General features: G+C 42.8%; 2 protein-coding genes across 2 annotated transcripts in view; one reads left to right on the top strand and one right to left on the bottom strand.

Annotated features, from left to right (window-relative positions):
* DOCK2 (dedicator of cytokinesis 2) overlaps positions 1 to 25,992 on the top strand; it is a 556,464-nt gene that overhangs the window by 188,322 nt on the left and 342,150 nt on the right. The window contains exon 27 of the mRNA XM_015429463.1: positions 8,584 to 8,679. Within this exon, the coding sequence (XP_015284949.1) occupies positions 8,584 to 8,679 (96 nt within the window). The remainder of the gene's footprint in view (positions 1 to 8,583; positions 8,680 to 25,992) is intronic.
* Positions 24,438 to 25,992, bottom strand: part of FAM196B (family with sequence similarity 196 member B) — a 51,204-nt gene continuing 49,649 nt past the window's right edge. The window contains exon 3 of the mRNA XM_015429464.1: positions 24,438 to 24,621. Coding sequence (XP_015284950.1) covers positions 24,438 to 24,621 — 184 coding nt within the window. The remainder of the gene's footprint in view (positions 24,622 to 25,992) is intronic.

The following is a 25,992-nucleotide window of genomic DNA, read 5'->3' as shown; positions in this document are numbered from 1 at the left end:
CATTTGTGCTTTCTTTTCTTTAAACCATTTGAACCCACTTTAAGCAAGGTGAGAATGAAAAAGTAATGGGGAACTATCAACACGGCTTGCTGAAGTATGAACACATCCTATAATAGGGACCATTAAACATGAATACTAGACAATTGGTGGGTGCACTAAACATGGATATAATGCATAACCATATGGAGGGAGCTTGCAGAAGATCCACTCCTAATCTTTGCTCAAATGCTAAATAATGCTGTTGGACTTCCTACCAGTTCTCAGTTCTACAGTCTTTTCACAAGGGTTGCTAATTCTTGAAATTAAAATATATCTCATGCATAATAAATTTGTGAAGTTATTGGAGACAGACAATTGGAAACTTGAGTGCTTGGTATATCTGTAAATTCCAAATTTGGAACAGGCAAATAACACTATAGGTTTTCAAAAATAAATGGATAAAATCATGTTTTCCAAGTGCTAACCTAGCAAGTTGTAGTAATTTATATTTATTGATTATTTTGTGGTTCCATGCATGATAAAATTCCCTGCCAATTCTCAATGGACTTCAGTGCTGAGCAATGCTTCCTCTAAGCTGTGGAGTCTTGTGAGCAGAAATTCTACTTTGTGGCATTAAAGTTGTGAGTGAGCGATTTGGCTGCTGCATAAATTAGTTTGCTCTGGAGCCATCCTTCCTGAGTTTGCTCTGGAGCCATCCTTCCTAAATTAATTTGTGAGCTGGAGGCTAAAAATTGGTGAACTAGCTCACACTAACTCAGCTTAGAGGGAACGTGGTGCTGGGTGTCATGATTATATCATTAGCTGTTGAAGGCACTGGTGGGTTTAACTCTGCACCTCTACCGAGATAGCAGGACAATTGAAATAGATCTTATTCGCACATTAAACTGGTTGCCAGCATGCTTTGGGTTAAGCCGCCCTGAGCCTGCGTGCAGGGAGGGCGGGATAGAAATGGAACGAAATAAAATAAATAAATAAATAATAAAATAAGATGCTGAACTGCAGGCTATGGAAGGTCAGTAGCTCAGCAGATCGAGACCTGAGTTGCCGCATGATGGAGTGAACTCCCATCTCTAGTTCCAGCTCCTGCCAACCTAGCAGTTCGAAAGCAAGAAATTGCAAGTAGATAAATAGGTACCACTTCTGTGGGAAGGTAACAGCGTTCCATGCACCTTGGTGTTTAGTCATGCTGGCCACATGACCACAGAAACGTCTTCGGACAGCACTGGCTCTTCGGCTTTGAAACGGAGATGAGCTCTGCAACCCTAGAGTCGGATTCGACTGGCTTTCGAGCAAGGGAACCTTTACCTTTACCTTCACCCTACTATCATATGGAACTTCAAGGGCTGTAGATAGGGTGTACCCCTGGTGTTTTCTTTTCCTGTCAATGAGAGTGCCATCCTCCTGGTTTGCAAGTGAATTAGAGGAAATGAAACAGAAGAGAGCCGGAGTGTTGGAGTAAGTGGGAAAGTCACTTAAATGTCTGGGAGCAGGCAGGGTGTTTCCACCTACCATGGTGAGATCTCTGCAGCAGGCTACTTTAGGGGGTCCAACCGGCTTTCCCAGAGTGACAGCCAGAGCTGGCACCTTTCCCCTGGTTCAGCTGACCAATAGGGTTTGGCTGGAAAATGTGCCTGTTTCAATCACACCTCTGCAGCCCAGCTGGCCAGCAGGATTGCATGGGTGAGGCACAATGAGGGTCCAACCCAGGTAAGGTGAGATCTAGTCAAGGAGCTGATTGGCCAGGAAGGAATGAAAGGTGGGTCCCAGCTGGAAGGAAGTGGAGGAGGCCTCTAAGGGCCAGTTGGCCCAAGCAATAGGACATGGAGCATGTAAAGGCTTTTGGGGGCCTATTTAAACCCTCTCAGCCTCAGGCCAGGGAGGAAGCGGTTGAGGCTGCTGCTCTCTCAGAACCAGCAGAAACAGAGGGTCAGAAGGCAGGCAGGGAGCACCCTGACAGGAGGAGTCTCCTCCCCTCCACATCCAAGGCCCGAGGAACCTGGAGGCCCAGATCCCTCCTCCAGCTGGGAACCAGGAGAGGGCTCCAGCTGCTAGGCTCAGCTCCTCCCTCTTCTGCTCCAGTACCCTGCTCAGCCTCTCCAATCCACATTTCTATGGCTGCCCTTCCCTTTGGCTGTCCAGCATGGCCCAAGCCACTCACACTGAGTAAAACGGAACATGTTATAAATCCTGTTTGCAGTATCTGCAAAGGAACAGCAACAGCAGCAAAGAAAAACATTCTTCTTTGCTGCTGTAGTGTCAACATCTACAATTACTGATGTGATTTATTACCTATTAACAAAAAGGTCTCATCTCGTAGAGACACTGATTGAACCTACCACTTAGCATTTATTTGACTTGGGCCAACATGGATGCCTGCTTGATACAAAATAGTAAATTTAGCAAACAACTTTCCTCATGTGTTAAGCCAATTACAACCCATGGTCCTATTACATTATTTATTGAATGTCTCATACTATTGGATTGCGTTGTTTTATGATTGTGTTGTAATCTACTTTACTTGAGAAAGGCAGGTTATAAATGAAATAAAATAAGATACAGTAAAAATAGATATCCTAAGCATGGCCTGAGAAGGCAATCTCAGCATAAATGCTGAAGGTGCTGTCTCCAAAACCAGTCCTAAGACCACTTCCATGAGCCAGCTAAGCAAATAGAAAGCCAGCAGTACCCTGAAACAGGGCTGGTACCCAGTGCAAGGTGTATACAATCAGAGTTGAGAATAGGTGCACCCAGGGCGGAAGCAGGGATGGGAGGAGGGATGTGGAGGGAAGGCTTATAGAAGAAAAGTAGAACAAAGGAAGTTTGGTCACTGCTGTCCTAAAGAAGGAATACTGTCACCTGTTTTCAGTGGCAGAAAAAGTTTCAGGGATGGGAAACAGCTCAGTTGGCGGATGAGGATGTTGGAAAGCTTTTTAAAGATTTGTTTCCTAGTTTTGGAAGCTAGGGTGGTCTGCAGAAGCTGGGTATCTGCAAACTGCTGCTGCCCCTTGTCGGTTTTGTATTACTTTGGGGGGGGGGAGAACATTATTACCTTTTGCCTGGTATGAAGATGTGTGAATGAACAAGAGATAAGCCATTATGTTTGATTAAATATATGATGAGGTTACCACAAAAGCTGGTATTGTAAGGGATATTCCTGAGAGGCAGAGGGGTGTGGCTCAGTGGGAGAGTATCTGTCCACCTGAGATCCGGGAGCGCTGCTTGACTGTCAGAGTAGAGAATACTGACTTTGATAGGCCAGTGGACTGACACAGTAGAAGGCAATTTCATGTGTTCATGAGTGGTCTGGTGTATGTTGCTGTTGGAGGGAGTGGAATGTGCTAGTTAGTTAATTTATGTTATATTAGTTACTGTACTAATGTGCATGGATCTGGCACATTCGAGGAACTTGTACTAGCCATTGCTCATCAGATTTGGTTAATTCAGACTGTAGTTCACCACTGAGTGCTAAGCTGTACAAAATCTCAAAAGAAGACCATTCTGTATAAGTACTAATGTACTAATGTGTATGAGAAGAATTATAGAGAGGTGAGAATGGACAGTGCTTATCCTTAGAGGATCAGTGCTGGGTCAGGAATCCCAGGGATTGGGGGACAAGGGAAGTATAGTGGTGGGAGAAGGTGGGAGAAGGTATTTTAAGGGAAGGAGACGGAGATATGGTGATGCTTGGACCCCTTCCAACCTTCGTCTCATCCCAAGACACACTGGTGGTGGGGCTAGAAAGATAAACCCTTCTCTGGCAGTGATGTTGTGCAATGCCAGGTCCAGTGATATGCTTTTATTAGTCTGATACTTGAAAAAAACTTTTAACCCGAATATATTTTAATATGTGTAAAGGTAAAGGTTCCCTTGCTCAAAAGCCAGTCGAATCCGACTCTAGGGTTGCGGTGCTCATCTCTGTTTCAAAGCCGAAGAGCCAGCGCTGTCCGAAGACGTTTCCGTGGTCATGTGGCCTGCATGACTAAACACCAAGGTGCACGGAATGCTGTTACCTTCCCAACGAAGTGGTACCTATTTATCTACTTGCAATTTCTTGCTTTCGAACTGCTAGATTGGCAGGAGCTGGAACTAGAGACGGGAGCTCACCCCGTCTTGCGGCACCCGGATCTCGAACTGCTGAACTACTGATCTTCCACAGCCTGCAGTTTAGCGTCTTAACCACTTGAGCCACCGCAGCTATGTACACCCTAATAAATTTTGTACTTTTATAATATATTTGGTCAGCTTAACCCTTCTGGTTCGCAGTGTTATCTTGGGTTGAGTCCCCCCCCCCTTTTCCAGTTTTTGCCAGTAATAATAAGACTGCCATGTTACAGAATCATTTTGTAATGCAGGAAGTGGACCTGGGAGGAGGGAGGGTGTGACAGTTGCCTTGAAAGAACTGCCCCCCCCCAGCTTTTTCAGTTCTTCATCAATCCCACACAAAGGGTTGGGGGTGGTGATACTCATGCAAGAGTCGTTCTCCTTCAGGGCACTCCCTGCTCTAAAGATTCCTGGCATTGACTGTGTTGGCCTGCTGTGGGATGCTGAAGAGAGGTTAGCTATCTGGCTGGTGTACCAACTGCCTAGCTCACCAGCAGATACCCTACCATGCCGGCTGGAGGTGGTGGCAGGCTGGGCCTTAGAGTTCTTCAGACTCATAGTCTCGGGCGATTGCAATGTCCATGCTGATGCTGCTGCCTTCCTGCAGCCTGTGGATATGGGGCCTTCTATGGTGGCCCTGGGACTCCTTCAGGTTGTATCAGCCCCCACACATCAAGCAGGTCATACGCTGGATCTGATCTTTGGTGCAGGGATAGATAGCATTCTGGGTTCCAGAATGCTCTGCAAGATCCTATGCCCCTAACGACTTGCTAGATGTGCTGGTAAAGGACTGGCATTGCCGTCTCTCTGAAGCCATCGATGAGATCACTCCCTGATGCCCTCTTTGCCCCATTCTGAATGCGTACCTTGCTATACCTTGGGACTTTGGAGGATGAAATGGGAGCTTAGACAACTAGAGCAAGTTTGGAGACAGACTCATGACAAAACTACAAGAACATCTTATAGGACATTTATGAGATCCTATGAGATGGTGAAGGCCACGAAGGAGGACTATTATGCATCTGCTAGCTCTCGGCTGGCACAATTCTTTAAGATAATTAGGTTTCTAACTTCCCTGTTGGAGGGAACTCATAATGGTACCAAATTGGCAATTAGCTGTAAGGCTTTTGCAAGGTTTTTTGCAGATGAAGTCTTGTTGCTCTGCCACGATCTGCCTGCCAACATTGATATAGTGCAAGAACTGGAGGCCTCTTGGCCATCTTCAGGTCTGGTATTTGATCAGTTCAGCTGACTCTCCTGGACCAGTGTCGACAGGATTCTGGGTGCTGTGAAGCCCACCACTTGCTGCCCAGACCAATGCCCATCATAGCTGATGAAAGCCAGTGATGATGGAATACGAGGCCCTCTTGTAGATAAATCTGTCCCTAGGTTTAGGGGTATTCCTGAGGAGGTTAAAAGAGGCAGTGGTGAGACTGTTCTTGAAGAAACCGTCTTTGGATCCTACTGATCCGTCCAACTACTGCCCAGTATCTAATTTGTTGATCATGGGTAAGGTAGTTGAGAGAACGGCAACAGAGCAGCTCCAGACTTTCCTGGAAGACACATCAGCCCCAGATCCATTCCAATCCAGCTTCTGGCCCTGGTGTGGGACTGAGATGGCACTGGTTGCCGTCACATACAATCTCCGTAGACAACTAGATTGAGGCAGGTGTGCACTGCTACTACTACTTAATTTGACGGCAGTGTTTGATAATTATGATCTATTGACCTGTCCCCTTGCCAATGTAGGGATTTGTAGGATTTGCAGGATGGCCCTGAAATGGCTGGTCTCATTTCTCCAAGATTGGGAACAGTGAGTGGCACTTGGAGAGAGGGTTTTGTTTCAATCCCCTGTGGTGTGTGGTGTTCCCCAAGGGGCAATTCTCTCTCTGATGTTATTTAACATCTATATGCATCCCCTCACCCAGCTGGCATGGAGTTTGGGCTGGGTTGTCATCAGTATGCAGATGACACCCAACTGTATCTGCTGATGGACAGATGGATGGATACTGCCCCAGATGGTCTAGCTGATTGCCTGGAGGCAGTGGTTGGATGGTTTAAGCAGAGTCAGCTGAAATTGAATCCATCTAAGACAGAGGGATCTGGGACTGAGGTGCCAACTCCCTGCTCTTGATGGTGTGATTCTGGATGCTTATTTTTTTTATGGAGGTCCAATCACAAATGTGGCCAGACTGGTGTTCTTCCACCTATGCCAGGCTAGGCATCTGGTCCCCTACCTGTCTCCCTCTGAATTAGCCTCCCTCTGAGGAAAATGAAAAGTTGGCCACCTTTTTAGTAATTCTAGAAGGAAAGGCTTTCAGCTGATGCAGAAAATCATTACATAATACTAAAATATACTTCCACGTAAAAATTAGTTGTGATTTTTATAATACATAGCTAACAGTACTGTAGCCTCTTAGGGTGCAGTCACACGGTCCTTTTGATTGGGGTTCACTGCTGTTCCCTCTCGCATTTAAATCTGCTGATCAGATGGGCCAATTTGCCTTCCATGCCGAAGCAGGCTCACTCCCGCAATGTTCCCAGTTCTCTACCGCATTTTCCTGGTAGTTTTGCTTTGAATCTGCGATTTCGCCCATCTGGACAGCCATCTCTCACAATGATTGCGATTAGGGCCATCTGACTGTTCTTCACACGATGAGAGGTTGTTGTTTTTTTTTACAGCTTCTGGCTTTGAGCACTTGAGCAATCCTGTGCTTAATAAATCCATTATTTAAACGTTCAAGAGCTCATCCAGCGTGGAGAAAGGTCCTGCCTGCCCCAGGAGTGAAGCTGCAGTGGGCAGCAGAAGGTGGAATGGAAAGTTGCTGGGGGAGGGAGGTGGGGGGGAGGAAGTGCTGGGCGGGCTTGAAGGCAAGCAGGCAGTGGAGTGGGCACCAGGAGTCCCCAAAGCTGCGGCGTTAGGAGGAAGGGACGGAGGACCCGGCTAGCCAGCAGTGTTGAACCGAGGCTGGTCGGGCAGCAAGAGGTGGCGTGGAAAGTTGTTGGAGGCGGACAGGGGGAAGGAAGTGCCGGACGGGCTGGAGGCAAGCGGTTGGTGGAGAGAGGGGGGCCAGCTGCATCTAGATGGTACCCAGAGCCTCCTCACGCAATGCTTCTGGTTTGGGGAGGGATGTGTGATCATCCCAACCCAAAGAAAAATATTCCCAATTAAATTATAGCAGGAACAAAATCGCAATTACCTTGCCATGTGACCACAGCCTTAGTCCCATATAAACCTGCTTGTTCCTTGGATGTATCCTTCTGAAGCCCTTCTCTGGTTCCACTCAGCATCTCAGGTGGTAGTGGTATTCACCAAGGAGAGGACTATTTCATCTGTGGCAGCATGTCTTCTGTCCTCCATAAAGTTTGCCTGGAGCCTTCATTTGTTGTGGTTTAGGTGCCAGGAGATGTCTTTTCAACTGATTTATGGTAGCAATTGTACTGCATCTTTTAAATTTTATTTTTTTTCTTGGTATTATTGATACTTTTTTGGTTAGCCACTTTGAATGAGCATATTGGCAAAATTGCATAGAAATAATTGCAATGAATTACTAAATTCAGAAGGTCATGAATAGCATAATTAATACCAACTAGGTACAAAAGTTTAGTATAATTGCTTGCATAATTAATTGGTACACTTCCTGGATGGTAGCACTTCAGAAGTTTGGTAGTAGGGTAATGTTAATTGTTTGAATACGTCACAAAAAAGCCTCCTTGTTGACAAAATAGCATATAAAGCAAGTAGGTAGGTTGAATTCTTTTTTCTGTATAGCCAAGTGTAAATTCTTGGTTGGATCCAACCTAGAGCAGAGTTCCATCACTGGCTATTAGCCTCAAAGTATAGATGGAACACTATGTCTGCAGCAGTGATGCGCTGTATTCTTGGTGCTTGGGGAGCAATAAGTAGGAGGGATTGTGGAGTTCTGGACCTGCTGATGGACCTCTAGTGGCACCTGGGTTCTGGCCACTGTGACACAGAATGTTGGACTGGATGTTCTTAGATTTCCACAGATGCAAGGAGGAAGAGTAATTTTGCCAGTTCCCTTCTCCAGGAGCAGTCCAAAATGCCCTCTGAAAACGTGCTCCTGGGGGACATGAGATCCCCAGGAATACATGAGGGGATTTAAGCAGGATCCAATCCCCTGTATTAAGCTACTTGAAGGGCCAATTTGCATTGTCATTTGAGGTGGTAGTGATTAATTGTCAGATATTAAGCTCATACCTTCCCACAAGCAGGCTCAGGTCAGGCAACATTTCAATAATACAATAAATATAATGAAAGATTTAAAACACAGTAATACACATTAAAATGGTGGTCACAGCTCAAGGATATAATTGGCTGGTTGTGAGAGATTCCCTGGCCTGTTGATAATGGGTGAATGATAGCCAGCTGTTAATAATTAAATTATTAAGTTTCCCTATGAAGTTTCTTTGTAGAATGTCCTCCTTGTTATCTCACAAATAATTGTATTTGCTTTGCAGGAGTCAACTTACCAGCATATTCAAGAAATAATGGTCCAGTTGCTACGTACTATTAACAGGACTGTCATTAGAATGGAAAGAGATGACCCCTTAACTGTGAGTAATTAGTTTTGTAAATGTGTTTATTAATAGGACTTCTGGTACAGCTTGCACCACAAACAATACATGCAGATTATCAATGGAAAATGTCAAGCCCACCCTGGGCTCTGGTGGCAGCCCCTCCCATGGCCATGATGACTCAGGGTGGGGGAGATCCGACAGCTCTGGGAGACGAGGCTTGTAAAGAAGAGGGGGAGCGTTGGGGCCTCAGATGGATAGGGGACAGAGTTGACCGCTACTCCATAGGTCCCTCTACCTCTGTGCTTCGGTTCCTCAGCCTCTCAGTGTCCTCTCCGGACTCCTTCTCGCTCTCTCTGCATCCAGTGGTCCCGAGCACGTCCTTCCTCCCCGGCCCCTTCACTTCCCTCTCCTTTATACCCAGCTCCCTCACCCAGCGTCGCCTCCCGTCCCCGCCTCCCTCTGATTCCTCCCAGCCCTGCCCCCCTTGATAAGCTCCGACGCCTTCCCCACGGCCTGGGTGTGGTCGTAGCTATGGGCGTGTGGGGATTTGTGGGGCCGCCGTCAGGCCCTCTTCAACTCCGTCGGCCTCTCCTGCTGTGCCCCGCGGGTCCGTGCTCCGTGGTCAGGCGGGGTCGAGCCATTGCATCTCGGCTGCTCTGACAGGGTTTAGTGAGGTGGTGCCTTCTCGCTCTGCAGGTTCCCTGGGTGAGTTGGTGCTTGTTGGGGTCTCTGGGGGGTGCAGGGCAAGTCCTGGGAGCTCCAAACCGGGACAAATGTAAAGCAAGCAGGCAAAAACCACTCTGGAATTTAAAAGGCTGCTACTTCCAATCCAGAACTTATCATCTGCCAGTGAGCAGGTGGAAAGAGAAAGAAATATAGAATCATAGAGTTGGAAGGGGCCATACATACAGACCATCTAGTCCAACCCCCTGCCCAATGCAGGACCAGTCTAAAGCATCTCTGATAAATATTCATCCATCCTCTTCTTGAAAGCTGTCAGTGAAGGGGAGCTAACCACCTCCACCTTTGAACCACTTATCACTTGACCTGATAATGCCTATTGCCACATTCTGCAGCACCTTAAAGACTAGCAAGATTTTATTCCAGCATAAGCTTTCGTGGACTAGAGCTCACCTTTTCAGATGTGATGCAATTGCTCTTCACTAGGAGACCTTTTGTGCAGACAATATGAAAAATAGACAAACAGACAAATGCAGAAAGTACAAGATGAAATATGAAAATTAAATCTGGTCAAGAAAAGTACAGAGACTATTCACTAGTTTGCTAGCCTAGTTATCACTGGTAATAGGGCAGGGAGTTCCAGATTCTGCTAAAATAATCTCTTATTTTGACTAAGAAATTCTAAGTCCTTCCTCAGCCCTGGAGGAGATAGTGTTCATTTGACAGTAATTCAGCACTTCCATGCTGGTTTTTCCCTGTTTCACAGGAGAATTTTGGTATTTAAATCAGCAACAGGCTGTCCTATAAGTCTGAAATGTTTTCCTATGGATTTCTGAGTCATGCTGTTTTTAATGTTAGATTTGTGTCCATTTCTCCTATTTAGAGAGCATTGTTGTTGCACAGTGGCATGTATTACACTGTACCATATTTTCTGGAATGCTTTATCTGTAATTTATATATATATATACATATCTGTAAGCATATCTAGTCTAAGGACTGTAATAGAAATAAACTGAAAACTGTACCATAGGCAATGGATGAGCCCAAGACTGAATAGCTGATTTTATTGGGTCCTGAGTGTTTGTGGGGACAGAGCTGGTATTTCAGTTTGTGACAGAGTCTGATTCCAAGGTTTGCGTCTGTTAGGTGAGCCACTCACTTCTTGGATGGTTTCAATCAGTTATCCTGCAGATGGCAAAAATATGTGTGTTTAATCAGAAAATTTCCAACATGTTCTGCCACAGATTCTACTATATATCTGTACCAGCAAAATATTTCTTGCCACTTAGCTGGATAATTCAAATGAACAACCTACACTGGGGTGGGAGAACGATCTAGGATGGTTATGTGTACAGACTCTTGCTCTCAGTATGATATATATGAGATTGCAGTTTCATTCTAATTACTGGATTGGATACAGCACGAAATTTTCACTTGGTCTAGAACTCTTGTGTAAGTGGAAACACAAGAAAAATACTGCAGTAGCTGCTTGTGTTAAGTCAAACATTGTATCCCCATTTGCTTGAGCAAGATCTTGTGCAACCAGTTTCTGAGCACCATGGTACACAGATAAGAAAGCACTATGTGTTGAACAAAATCATATGCAAGTGGAACTGTGCTAAGTCTGTTTATGTTTCCACTTGTGCATCAAGGGATCTGTTTGTGCATATTTTTTGCCAAGAATCTTTGAAAAGAGAGTCTCCCTTCCTTTCTGTCTCTCATTGATTTTGGTTGTCTTTATATTTATTCTGCTTTAAATATTATTTAATATAGTAAAGAGATTGTAATGTCTCTCCTTGGTGTTGGAAAGTTCTGTCAAATCACAGCCCATAGTGATTCCGTAGGGTTTTTAAGGCAAGAGACGTTCAGAGATCATGGACTTCCTTGGTGGTCTCCCATCCAATACTGACCGGGGCCAACCCTGCTTAGCTTCTGAGATCTGATGAGATTGGAGTAGTCTGGGCTTTCCAGGTCAGGGCTAATGTCTCTTGTAAAAATAGAACAAGTCAGGATCAGATTTACAAAACAGATGAGTGTAAAGCTTATGAAAATAAACTACAAAAGGTCCATGACAGTGTTCTGTTAGGTTTTCTTATTCTGTTACTAACACAAGTGTTAAAGAATATGATCTGCAATGCAAATGGGATTTTTCACTTCAATATCAAGGTTTTTTTACCAAATGATAAACTACCAAATCATTGAAGATAGGGCAATTTTCCACAGCAAAAACAAAAGACCAGATTAAGTGTCATTTAAACCTCGGCCCCAGCATAGTATGTCCGCCCCCCCGCTTGTCTCGGCATACACAGACTGGATAGTCTGCTCTCAGAACACCATGTGCAGAAAATGATCTGTGTGGTACTTTAAATGACAGTGTGGTATTGGGCTGCCAGTATGATTGCAAATGTAAACACTCCCAAACTGCTGTGCTACAAACAGAGTGTTTATCCTTGGAACATTGTTTGTCACATTTAAGAGCTGTTTGTGTTCAGATTTTTTCCTAATTCCATTTACATACCCCCATGCATTTATTTTGGGCTATCTATTGTGTCCATGGCTACCAGACTATTGCTTTTGTCTAGTGGCATCGTAATGATGTCAGCTTGATTCCAACTGAGTTAATGCCTGCTTTTTATTGTGCGTTTGTGTGAGATTTCAAGCAGTGCATAACATATATTATTAACATCAACTGTGAATATTTCTGTGGGGGAAAGGATTGTTGAATGGAAATCATCCATTGGATATTTGTATGCCATAAAATGTCTACACACTACTTAAGCCTTTTAGGTGGTCATCAGATCTCCCAAACACAAATGTTTTGTTTTTTTAATTCCATTAAAAATATCACAATGCTGCCCTAATAAATTTTAGACACCACCTCTGAAAGCTGGTTTAGCAAAGATGTGAAACAAATGTGTTATCTAAACTGGCATCTAGGAAGGAGCCCTGAGATATTAACCTAATTGTTTTCAGTTCTTAAATGAGGCTTGTAAACTACCACTGGATTTAGTAGTCTGTGGCCTACAGGTAACAGAGCAGGAAAACTTAAACAAACAAGTGAGGTGTTTCACCTTTGGTTTTAGATGTACTGCAGATATGCTTGGGTTGGCCAGCAGCATTTTTATTGATTAGAAACTTTTTGGGACTTGTTAGCGAAGTTGTCTTCAACAATCCCATGACACACTCAGATTGACCAGAAGTGAATTTCTCCAATAATTTGTAGAATGTGGTCTCAGAAATTGATGTGTCCTTATTTTTGCATTAAGAAAGGATGGAGCCATTGAAGTATGGGCAAGGGGGAGTTTGTGCCCCAAGGACTACGTGTTCAAGTTCTTTGGGGGTCTTCTGCTTAATGGTAGAATTGGACTCTAGAGAAGCAGGTGGTGAGAGATGCTGCCTCAGGAGAATTATATTGCTGCTTTGCTGCAATTTGATGACAGTAGTAACTGCTCAAGATCCTACAAGCTAGGCTTCAGTATGTGGATAGCGAACTGCCAGAAGTACAATCTGGGTTTCGAAGAGGTAGAGGAACTAGAGATCAAATTGCCAACATTCCCTGGATTATGGAGAAAGCAAGAGAGTACCAGAAAAACATCTACTTCTGCTTCAGTGACTACGCTAAAGTCTTTGATTGTGTGGATCACAACAAACTGTGGCAAGTCCTTAACGAGATGGGAGTACCAGACCACCTCACACCTGTATAAGGGTCAAGAAGTGACAGTTAGAACCGGATATGGAACAACTGATTGGTTTAGCATCGGAAAAGGAGTACGACAAGGATGTATATTGTCACCCTGCTTATTTAATTTATATGCGGAGTACATCATGCAAAATGCTGACCTGGATGAATCACAAGCCAGAATTAAGATTGCCCAGAAAAACATCAACAACCTCAGATATGCAGACGATACCACTCTAATGGCAGAAAGTGAAGAGGACCTAAAGAGCCTCTTGCTCAGGGTGAAAGAGGAGAGCACAAAAGTTGTCTTGAAACTCAACATCAAAAAAACTAAGATCATGCCATCCGGCCCCATCACTCCTTGGCAAATAGAGGGGAAGTCATGGAAGCATGACAGACTTCACGTTCCTGGGGTCCAAGATCACTGCAGACTGTGACTGCAGCCTTGAAATTAAAAGATGCCTACTCCTTTGGAGGAAAGCTATGGCATACCTAGACAGCATAATAAAAAGTAGAGACATCACCCTGCCAACAAAAGTCTGCATAGTCAAAGTGATGGTATTCCCAGTAGGCTGAGTGCCAAAGAATAGATTCTTTTGAATTATGGTGCTGGAGAAGACTCTTGAGAGTCCCTTGGACAGCAAGGACATTGAATCAATCCTAAAAGAAATCAATCCTGACTGTTCCCTGGAAGACCAGATACTGAAGATGAAGCTCAAATACTTTGGGCCACCAAATGAGAAGGGAGCACTCATTGGAAAAGACCCTGATGCTGGGAAAGACTGAAGGTAAAAGAAGAAGGGGATGACAGTGTTATTGATGCAGTGGACATGAAATTAAGCAAACTCCTGAGCACAACAGAAGACAGGAGGGCCTGGCATGATGTGGTCCACGGGGTCGCAAAGAGTCGGACTCAACTGTGTGACTGAACAACAACAACAACAACAAAGTAACTGTATCTGCTATTAAATCTGCCTGACTAAAACCAGTGTCTTTTTATAGAATATTTTTAGGTCTTGCTGACTTTTGACTGGAAGTGCCTGTGTTTATATCTAATTTTTGTGTTATATTCTGTGATCACAGTTCCCCCACCTGTGGAGTTGAATGGCACCTGTGTGTGGGGGCTGCCTTTGCCTCACCCAGAAGGGAGGAGGCAGTGATGGGGGATGCAGGCATCCCTGCGTCAGGCCTCCAAGGAGCCGGTTTCGATATAGTAGTGGGCTCCTCCCTCCAGCTTCCCCGTCAGTCTCGTAATTCCGACTGGGGGGGCAACTGGTTGCTTCCTGAAATGATTGTGTTACATGTAGGCTTGCTCTAACAATCTGTTTTTCTGGACCAGACATTCTTGTTTTAAGGACATTGTTCTTTGTTTGTAGTTGTAAAATGTTGGAACTATTTACTTAAAGTTTCAGACTAGGATGTGGGAGACCCAGGGCTGAAACCCTCTGCCATAAAAACTTGCTGTGTGACCTTGGGACAGTCACTGTCTCTCAGCCTATCTACCTCTCGAAGTAGAACAAAATTTGAGTCCAGTGGCACCTTTAAGACCAACAGTGTTGGTCAACAAAGGTGCCACTGGACTCAGACTTTGTTCTATGGCTTCAGAACAACTTGACTGCCCACTTGGATCTACCTCTCAAAGTGTTTGCTAGAATAAAGTGTGTGTGGGGGACTATAGTATAAGCTGCTTTGTGTCCTCATTGGGGAGGAAAGTGGTATGAGGATCCTCTCTCACTGGCTCCCTTGACCTTTACTTCCCATGCTTTACTCAGGTTTCAGAATAAGAGGGGGAGGCACAGGATTTACATTTATTAGCCACTTTGTACCTTGTGGAACTCAAGGTAGCTTACAATATAAAGAAATATTATAAAAACACAATAAACTACTACAAAAACCTTTAAAAGTCATGGTTTAAAAACTCGAATTACCACTGCCAATAATAAAAGCTGAATGAAGCTAAATTCAGTCCTAAATAAAACTGTCTTCAACTGCCTTCTGAAGATCAACAATGAGGGGGTCAGGCATGCTTTCCTGGGGCAGGTTGTTCCATAATAGTTGGGCTGCCACTGAAAAGGCCCTCTCTATTGTACTCACCAAACAAGCATATTTTGGAAATGCCTCTTCCTATGATCTTAAGTTTTGGGCAGGAGCATACGGTAGAAGTTGCTCCTTCAGATGCCCCAGTCCCAAGTGTATAGAGCTTTAAAGAACAAAACCAACACCTTGAATTGGGCTTGGGAGCAGATCAGTAGCCCTAATAATTGCCGTGGTATTAGGAACGTATGCTCCTGATAGCTGCCCTCAACCAGCAGTCTAGCCATAGAATTCTGCATTAGCTGCAGCTTCTGAACAATGGTCAAAGGTAGCCCCAAGCAGAGCACATTGCAGTAATTCCAATCTAGATGTACCTAAGGGGTGGCTAGATCTGAATGACCTAGTTGATACACCAGTCATGGCTGGACAAATGCATTCCGAGTCATACCAGCCACCTGGTTTTCTAAGAGGACTGCTTTGTCAAGCAGCATTCTCAAGCTGCGAACCTGGTTTTTCAAGGGGAATATAACCCCATTCAAGACAGGGGAGATCTGAAGTCCTTGGTCTGGCTTTATACTAACCCAGAGAACTTCTGTCTTGTCAGGATTAAGTTTCAGCTTGTTCACTCTCATCCATCCCATTACTGACTCCAAGCACCAGTTCAGAACATCAACAACATCCTTGGAATTAGGTAGAAAAGAAAGGTAGAGCTGGGTATCATCTGCGTATTGGTGAATTTGCAGTCCATACCTCCTGATGACTTCTCCCAGTGGCTTCATATAGATATTAAATAGTGTGGTTGGGATAATGGAACCTTGCAGCACCCCACAGGTCAATGGCCGTGGAACAGAACAGGAATCCTTCAACATTTTCTGAGGCCAACATCCAGCTAGGACTCAAACCACCATAATATGGTGTCCCTTAGTCTCAGTGCTGAGAGGGGACTCAGTTGGATACTATGGTCAATGGTATCAAAGACCGCTGAGCCGTTTGGATAGGGCGGGGTATAAGTCCCAAAATAAATAAAATAAAAAATAAATAAATAGATCTAGCAGGGTCACAGTCCCCCATCTATCTCTCAGTAAACCAAGACAACCAAAGCAGTCTCTGTTCCAAATCCTGGCCTAAAGCCAGATTGAAATGGGTCCAGAAAATCAGTCTCTTCCAAGAACCACTGGCACTCTTCCCCAGCATCATCTTCATTGTCCTGGCTCCAGGAGATGATGTCACCAGCTGATGCCTGAAGCTCTGGGGCCCAGGAAGAAGGTGGTGAGGCCTGTGCCCAGTTGCTGCCGTTATTTGCCACCCAAGGTTCTGTCCTGGGAATTCTGGCCAAGTTGATAGTAATTGCCTGTGGTATGAAGGTGGTGGGTAGGTTCTGTTCAGCTCCTGCAGCATTGAGGAAGTCCCTGACTCTGCCACAGGCCCCTTGGAAGTCCCCAACTTGGCTGAGGATGGGCCAGCCTCTGGCCCTGGACAAGTGGAGTAATAATATCTAAATAAATACATACTTCCTTAGTACCAGTAATGTACCAAGGCATTAAAAAATAGCACTGGGTGACCTTCTAAACAAAACTACCATTTTTTTAATTCCATGAAGCTTGTTCATATTGTTCATATGTGCATACAGGGCTCTTTTTGTAGAAAAAGCCCAGCAGGAACTCATTAGCATAATAGGCCACACCCCATGTTACCAGAAGTGTGGTCATCCAGCCACACCCACCTTTTGCTTCTTATTCTGTTTACCTTGTTTGTTGTCAAAATGGTTTTGACAAAACCAATAAAAACATTACTTTCTGTCCCATCTATACAAAATCCTGCCTGAACAAATATTTTATGTCCAACAATTATTCCCACACTGGATTAGAATCAATTCCTAAAGGTTCCTATGGAAATCAGCTTGCCTTCCTGCAGGACTAGTACGCTAAATATGAATTTTTAGGGTTGCCAACCTACAAGTGGGTTCTGGAGATCTCCTGGCATTACAACTGTGCTCCAAACTACAGCAATCATGTCAATGGCTGCTTTGGAAAGTGGAGTCCATGATGGCATTATGCCTTGCTTAGGTCCCTCCTTCCTCCAAACCCCACCTTCCTCAGGCTCCACTCCGAAATCTCCAGGGATTTCCCCAGCCTGGAGTTGGAAACCCTAGTTCACTGGCAGAACAACCCTAGGTTTTTGGATGCACTGGATGGGAGTAGTTTGTGGACTGTGCACCAAAGGAACCAGTCCAACAAAATTTTATTCAAGGTATAAGATTTCATGTGCCACCCACACTTCTTCAGATGGAAGAAGTGTGCATGCATACAAAAGCTTATACCTTGGATGAAACTTTGGACTCCAACTTTGTTCTGCTTTTTCAGACCAACACGGCTACCCATCTGAATTATTACACTATAATATTTTTACAAGCAATTATGTACCAGTGGAGTGGTTACCATGCGGAGTCTGTTCCAGGGCATTCCGGCCCAACAGTAGCCCTGTGTGCATATATATGCGTACACTTTATCTCCTGTAATATACGTGTATGTGTGTAAAGTCCCATCAAGTCACAGCTGACTTATGGTGACCCCTCATAGGGTTTCCAAGGCAAGAGACGAACAGAGGTGGTTTGCCATTGACTACCTCTGTGTAGGAACCTTTGACTTCTTTGGTGGTCTCCCATTCAAGTATTAACCAGGGCCAACCCTTCTTATCTTCTGAGATCTGACAAGATTGGGCTAGCCTGGGCCATCTGGACCATTACTTTAAAAAGCAACATTAGCTTGGTAAAAGGTATTGGGTGGTTTACCTTACTTTAGGTGGCAGTTGACCGATCATGTGGTTCTCATATTCCTTATGCTCATCTACACTTCAGTGTTATGTCTGCAGAGTTAATATTCATATCAATAATCATGCTTGATCATGTTTAGCCATATGTTATCCACATGTGACCTGAAGTACTAGAACTGAGTGAGGCTCAATGGAAAGGAACAAATCCGTGAAATTTGCAAGTTCTGTGACACTTTCAAAAATAAATTGTTTTGATAGGGGAACAATTATCATGGAACTGAAAGGATCTGAGAAGCGAGGAAATTAATAAGGAACCCTATTGTGTTAATTTTAGTTGTTTTATTCTAATGGTAATTGTGCCTTAACTCCTGACAGATAAGCTTGGCTGAGCAGTAGGATTCTTCTTATTTTGTGCATTGAAATGCCATAAGATACCCAGTAATTTGCAATGTATCTAGGAGAAAATATACCCCTGCTGCTTATCAGATTTTAGAAAGTAATCAAAGTTAAGAATCTGCGAATGTAACTCACTGTGACTTAAAGTTAGTGGATTAAGAGAGGAATTAATTGCAGACACAGAAAATTCAAGCATACCTTGATAACGCAAAATCAGTTGTTGGATACTTTCGGAAACCATGTCAGGAATGTACCTACTTCCTTGTTTGTGGCTTGTATTTTCAAAATGGAATATGAGACAAGATGGGGAATTCATTGCAACATGCTCAAGCAAAATGTTGTCATTTGTGATGTTTCATGAGACTGAGCCACCTCTGCCCATCCTCCTTTAAAGGACTGTCATGGACAAGAGGGAAGCCTCCTGGCCCCATTACCCTAACATCCCACAGACAGCGATTAGAAGGTGGAGCGGAGCTATTGAAGTTGAGGACCTTCATCTGAGACCAGACAAGAAGCATAGGTGCCCAGCATCCTCCTACTCCCCCCCCTCCAACCCCAGGCTGAAGGGTCAATCCTTTCTAATGACAATTAGCTGGGTTTTTTTTTTTATGCTAAGACTTTGGGAGGACCAATTTATTTCCTAGTGGTTACTGCTAATATCAAGTATGGGATTAAAAATGTGCCTTTTAGTTGTCATGCCAGTTACTAAATCCATATTTATGCATGCTGTTTTCCTTTGGCATTAGTAATCTTGTGATTTGCAAGCAAGTATTTCTGATCCCAGAAACAGACCTTTTAGGAGGTCCCTCCCCTGCTTCTTCATATATTCAAGAAAACAGAAAGGAAACATGTTTGAAACAAACTTTCATGAAAACAGCTCCACCCAGATGATGATTTAACTGGTTGCAAAGGAGAGATAGATCGAATCATGACAAATATCTCTAGACAGGTGGCCAAATGGTTGTACTGACTTGAAAATCATGTTTACTGTATGAGAATTTCCAGTGATACAGCATAACGGGGGTGTTTGAAAACAGGTCTGAAGCACTGAAACACAAAAGTATGCAAAATTTCCATCCTAGGGCTAAATCAGATGTTGTAAGATTTGCCCTAGAACTAGGGAAAATGCTGAATAAGTTGATTGTAAAGGAAAACCACCGTTAAATTAATTTTCCTTGCTTTAAGTATGTGGCTTACCTGCAGCTACCGTAAACAGTAAGTTCTTGAGTCTTGAGACAGAAAAAATATGTCAATTTATTGCAAAAGATATTATGCCAGTAAAAGAATATAGAAATATACAAAACATTATATTTGATTAGTACATTTCATCAGGAAAGTAATTTGCATTGGAGCCTGCTTATTTATCAAGACTTGTGACTATGGGTAAGAGAAATAGGTATCTGTTGTAACTCTAAACTTTAATCAAGATTACTGGATTGAGCAATCCTCTCATGCAAGGTTTGGTGGTCTTCCCCAATTCTCCCCCCCCCCCTTCCCTTCTGACCTCAGCAAAGTTTATTTCCAAGATCATTGGACCTGCCTGGAGGATGGAGGGCTGCAGTGAGGAGTGGGAAGGAGCTGAAATCACTTCTCCTTCCTCATCTGTCAGTGGAGCACTGAAGACAGAAGATGTAGGAAGTACAATTTTACCCCTACCTGCTCTTCAGTGCAGCCCATCAACCTGTGCCTTATGGCCTTGCAGATCAACTTTCCTGGGGTTTGAAGGGGTTGCTGGGTGGAAGAGAAAGCAGTGAAGCTTTGTGCCTATCAGCATATTCGGCTGCCAGATCGCTTAATGAAAGATTGAATGGTTTAACAACTTGGTTCCAAAAATCACTGTAGAACAGAGTGATTTCAAGTACAGTAGTTTCAAAATACATAAGATGTGCTATACAATATTTTACAAACATTCTCACCTGTTCATGTTTTTATTTGTAGCAGCACTAGTTATATTCACTGTATATAAGTAGTGTTCCTGAAAACTATCACCATGTCACATACGTTCACACCTATTCTTTTTGATTTGGAAATCCTCTGGAATGTAATCCAGTGGTGATTGTAGTGTGGCATGAAGTTCACAATTTCCTAGTTGTTAGTGTACACATTTTAAACATATAGAGCTGTAATATAACTCTGAATGCTGAAAGGTGAATGTACATATATTTGTATTCGTTATGTTATATCAGAGTCTCTGGGGCATATTCTTTTACATGTGAACACCATCCTTTCTCTGATACCGATGCCTTCTTATTGTTGAATAAGGCATACAGAGGCTGCTGCCACACACGCTAAGTAATCCACTTTCAAACCACTTTCAGTGCACTTTCAAAGTGGAGTTTTACTGTGTGAACTGGCAAAATCCACTTTGAAAGTGCACTGAAAGTGGATTGAAAGTGGATTACTTAGCGTGTGTGGCAGCAGCCAGAGTCACATACATATGAAGTCCATCAGAATACTGAAGAAGCATGCCTTGCTTGTGAGCGTCTAAAAAAAATAACTTGCTGATGTAGCCTGTGTTCTAAATATGGGACAGTGCCCACTCATTGTAAGGGAATACTTCTCAAAGCTTGGACTCCCTTCATTCTAAACCCCACTTTCCCAAACAGGCAATAGTTTAAAAGCTGAGTGAGTTGACATCTGCTATGGCCTGTGTGCATGGACCTTATTCAGCATGAACCTGTTGCAGCATGTACCATTTCTCACATAGGTGCCAATGTATACTTTGTAACCAGTACACCAACATTTTGAACAATTCACCAAAGCAATCCAGATGCAGAGACCTGCCTCTCCATGTAAGTGTTTCTAGGATTCATATGAATATCAGAGTATGTGAACTGGTATCTCATGGCTTCAGTATGCATGACCTTGGATATAGCTTATTACTGGTCCTAAAACTTCCTCCACTCTTGGCTCAAACATTAAAGTGTTTCTATAAAGGGGGATGACAGCTAGAAAAACATGCTCTAGTGGTCTAGTAAAGAGATGTGTGGGGCTGATGTAGAAAAATATACCAAATCTTTGACTAGTAACTGGCAATATGCTGGCATCTAACAATATGTTACATGACAATGTAATACAATGATGGGTAAACTTGAGCCACATCACTAGCAGGAACCTGATGGCTACAGGTAGCTTGCATATTAATGAAACTTCCACATCATTTAAAATGTAGCAGTCAAGTTATAGCTGACAGGAATGCTGAATTATTGTGGAATTTAGTTTTAAAAGCTTAGCATGGTCTAAGAAATAAATTTTTTGGGGGGATTGCATATTTTTATATGCCTTAGTTCTGAATCATTAGCATCTGTTGATAGTATGGTAACATCATTTAGACTTCTGTTAACTATGCAAACAACCCATTCTCTAGTGAGTCTTAAGGTGATGAACATTATATCATGAACACTGCAGTGTTCCCAGCCATTATTATGACTGTGATGCCCTTCTGCACTTCACAGAGAAGTAATCAGCAGACTTTCCTCTAAGGACTCAGATTAAACACGTCACTTACCGGTATGTTGTTTGTAAAAGCCATTACAAATGTTTTAGTGTGGTGATGACTCTACATTGGGGCTCTAAAATTTGTTCACTGTTCCTTACATGAATGACCAAAACATGGAGAAAAGTTTCCCTTCATGGGAACTGACTTACTAAAAAATCCTATATGGATTTAGGTTTACTGAAGTCCAATCTTAATGTAAATCTATAAAAATGTCTGCCTTTTCCTGTCACATTGACTTACCCATTTCCTTCCTGTGTATCTTACTCATCCCTCTGGCTAGGGAATACATTTTCTGGGTTTTGTTCAGTAAAATATGAGTGGACATTTTCAGAATTCATTTTTTTCTTGTTCAAAGCTAATAACAGTGCAAATAAAAAAGAGTGTCATAGATTAAAAAGCAATCTAATGTCATGGTTGTTTTGTAGAACTATTCCCCCCACTAATAAAACAGCTAAAGCATCACTGGAAAAATGTGATTTATCTAATTGATGATAAGGATTCTCAGCCTTTAATGCAGTTTTATATGTGGACATGTATGCTGGCTACTAATTTTTTTTTTTAAAGGGGACCCTTTTTGCAATGCAAAGAATGTTAGATGCACTTTGGTACAATCAAAGCAGAGGTCCTAGAAAATAGTTTGTTCGAGAAATGGGAGTAAAATCTGGCAGCTTCCAAAATTCTGAATCAAAAGTAACTTGATAATTTCAATTGAAATTTTATTCAACTGAAAGAGTTGCTAAGTAAAGATATCTTAGTGGCATGCCTCAGACTTCACACCAATCTATAGTTTTCATTGAAGAATGAGACTGGAAGGAACTTCATGCAATCCCTCCTCTCCATTCTTCCTCCTTTTATATGCATGGAGATAATTAGATATGGGAATGCTGCAAACTTCATAATGAACATGACTGCTGGGCAAACTTACTTCAGACAGATGCAAGGCGATCTCCTGACTGGATCACATTAATAGTTATTATTGAAGTTTTTATTTGTTTCTGTAGTGAATTTATATGCCACATCTCCAAAACCTGCTTGAAGTAGCTCACAAGTAAAAACAATACCATAAAATTATTTTTAAAACAACATAATTTATCAATATTAAAATAAAACTATTAAAAACAAGTCAAGCGTGTTGAGTAGCTTTAAGGTCACTCAATAGCTGATTAATCTACAGGGCTAGGTCATTGCAGCTTCAGTTCTTACAGTTCTGGTATGATTAAATTTTGTTTTTAAAAATTAGATCATTGTGCTCTTTCTGTCATTAGGCAATAATTCTAGTAATATGATGTAATAGCACTAATCATCTAAATTTGAAAAATAACTATGGAAGTATACTTCTGCCAGCATTAGTAAACAGTGGAGGAAGCAGATTCTTGATCATAACAGACACCAGAAGCACACATAGTAAGTCTCAGTTCATAATGTCCTTTTAACATTGTGCTGTTTAAATTTGAGGCAGTGGCAGACAGGGGGAGGGGAGAGGCGGCAGCTGTGAAAAGCCACTGTAAACTGTACCACAGAGCTTCGTCCTCTGTATACTGATAGAAGTATTCCTCTATAGTTTTTGTTTCAGTTTGTGCATATTAATGCTGTTACACCATGCCGTTGGGAATATTGTTCAATAGTGGAGATGCTGTAATGGTGTCATTGTAGCAAATCCAGGTGTTTTTTTTAAAAAAAATGGTGATTGTGGCAGGCTGTTCAGATGGAGGTTGGCTGTATACCTTTCAACACACGTGAGAATGCAGTCATGTGAAACAGACGGATCCAAACAGCTCACCAAACAATTTACTCCTTACTTGTGACTGGTAAGCAGGATGCAAGCTGAACTGGTGGGTACCTGAGCATCTCTAATGAGATGCATTTGAGTTTGTGGCAAACTTCAGTTTGCTGTTGCATCAGAACCAACAAACCATAATTTGTGTTCACCATGCAAACCAGGATTGCAAACAATTGTTTATACTTAATTAGCTCACTGTGTAAGAAAGAAGGAGAACTTGCGTAAGCAAATGCAAAGCTGTTCCCAGGCTGATTGTCTTATTTGCTAAACAAGCAGTCTACACATGACCCCTCCCTGTGTTAACTAAAAGTGTGGAGAAAGACAGCGGGCATCAGTGTGCTGGACCTGCCCCCCACTTGCATGGTTGTCCGCATAGTGCAAATACATGGAGGAGATGTTCAGACATACCTGCCTCCTTGTGATGATGGATGATACTTTCTGAACATCACAGATCATGGGAAGGGGCTGTACGTGCAGTGAGGTGAGAGGAGGCATGAGCACGGTGGTCCCGCCTCCTGCTTTTATGTGATCACTGGTTCATGAGCACACCAACAGCATATTTGTGCCCATTCTCCCTTGCTGCATGTTTAGTTAATACTCAGAGCGGTCATGTTTGTAGGGCTACTGTGGTTTGGTGTTACATCTGAGCAGTCATCAGGAGCAAAAGTAATACTCCATTCCTAGCTTCATCCATTAATTTTGGAACAATGTATTCAGAAAGATCAAGTTTTGATTATTTAATAAATAATTTCAAAATATTAGCATCTTAAATAGGAACTGCAAAGGCTGAAAAACATCAGGAAATGTATTGCTGGATTTCTTTAATAGCTTGTTGGGACAGTCTGGAGTTTCGAGCCTGAGCTTTATACTCATTAAAAATCGCCAGCTTCTTGATCACTGATACCTTTTCCCCTCTCAAATGTAGCATTTGAGAGTTCTGTACCCAGTTCTTTTCAAATCCACCAGAAGCATTTCTTTTTCTTTGTCTTTCTTCTCAGTTCTTGTTTCTCAGGGGCTGGGTGATGGTCAGATGGTTGTCTCTGTAGAGACACTACAGGAGGACTTTGTTCCACTTGATCCAGGGTTTTCAGAACTTGGTGAAACCTGCCTTCTTGCTGTCTGAAGTCATGTTCTACACTATACAGTAAAATGGAAGAAGACATTAGTGAGTTTGATGGAACAATGATAATTGCCACTTTGTTTTAAAAGTTGCCATTCTCATAGTTTGTAATTGCAGACTGGAAGGTCAAGCTACTTCACCTGGTATGTGGGTTTGGACATAAAATCTCTTTCCACAGTCGTAAGAAAGGTTTTGGCCAAAGCACAGTTGTTTGTGTCAAGTCTAATTTTATATGTGCTAAAGAAAGACTCTCAAAAAGAATTCCAGATCAAATGATCACACCTGGAGGTCAATCTTACACAAAATATTTCATTCCAATAACTGTTCAAGCAAAGTATTTCATTTTCCTATTTCTTTCCTATTTGCTTTAAACAGCTGTAGTTAATCAGACAAAGGGTGCAATCCTAAACTGATTCCAGCATTCTGAGCCCTTTGACTTCACAATAGAGCTGCAAGTTGCAAACAGACAAATATTTACGCAGCAAACATCTGCTTAAAATCATATATACTTTAGGTCTGTTAACAAACAGTGGTTTAGTAAAACGTGTTGTTTTTTTTACTGAACTGGAAAAGGAGTAATCACAGTGCTTATGTAAAATATTGCTGTGAGTTTCTAGTCTTTACTGTGAGTGGCATTACCCCATGAACTTGGCCTAAAATGGCATGTCTCAGGGGAGCCAGAGTTTATGAGCAAAGAATGGTAATAAGAGAGAGGCACAAACAGGCTCACAAGCCAAAATTCAGGCTGAACTTGGGCCGATACTGGGTTTGGGAAGTGATGTTCGGGGAAGATGCACTCCCCGAACATTTACTGAACTTTGGCCTGTTTGGTTTGGCTTTTCAGGGCTGTTCGTTCTCTCTCTATTGGCTCAGCTGTTTTGGGCTCCCTCACACAGCTCCTTTAAATGGGCTGTGCCAGGGAGCTGGGCCAGCAGAGAGGAGAGGATGAAATGCCTCCTGGGAGGCACTTTGCCCCCATATTTAACCCTGTGTTTTTGCTCACTCCCCTTTGAAGTGGCAGGGAGCAAAATCAAAGGGTTAAATGGGTGGCAGCCATTTATTTATTTATTTACTTTATTAGATTTATACCCCACCCTCCCTGCTAAGGTAGCTTACATTAAATGTTAAAAACAGATTAAAAACAGGTTAGAATTATAAAACATTTATATATATATGTTACGTATATGATGGCAAAACATAGTTTTTAATAATAGCTGTAGCAGGTATCCAATCAGCAGTGGTTGTCAGACTACTGAGTGGCCCCATAGTATATTGAATACAGGCATGGCACACATGGCCACGATGGATTCCGGGGTAAGGCTCTTGAGTCTATGTTAAATGCAGCTCCTCAGTTGAATGCCTGCTGGAAGACCTGCAGAATTGTAATA

Source organism: Gekko japonicus, unplaced genomic scaffold (assembly GCF_001447785.1).
Source record: "Gekko japonicus isolate JY-2015 unplaced genomic scaffold, Gekko_japonicus_V1.1 scaffold212, whole genome shotgun sequence".
Classification (NCBI taxonomy): Eukaryota; Metazoa; Chordata; class Lepidosauria; order Squamata; family Gekkonidae; genus Gekko; species Gekko japonicus.
The sequence above is the reverse complement of the archived record's forward strand: the minus strand, read 5'-3'. Positions and strand labels throughout refer to the sequence as shown.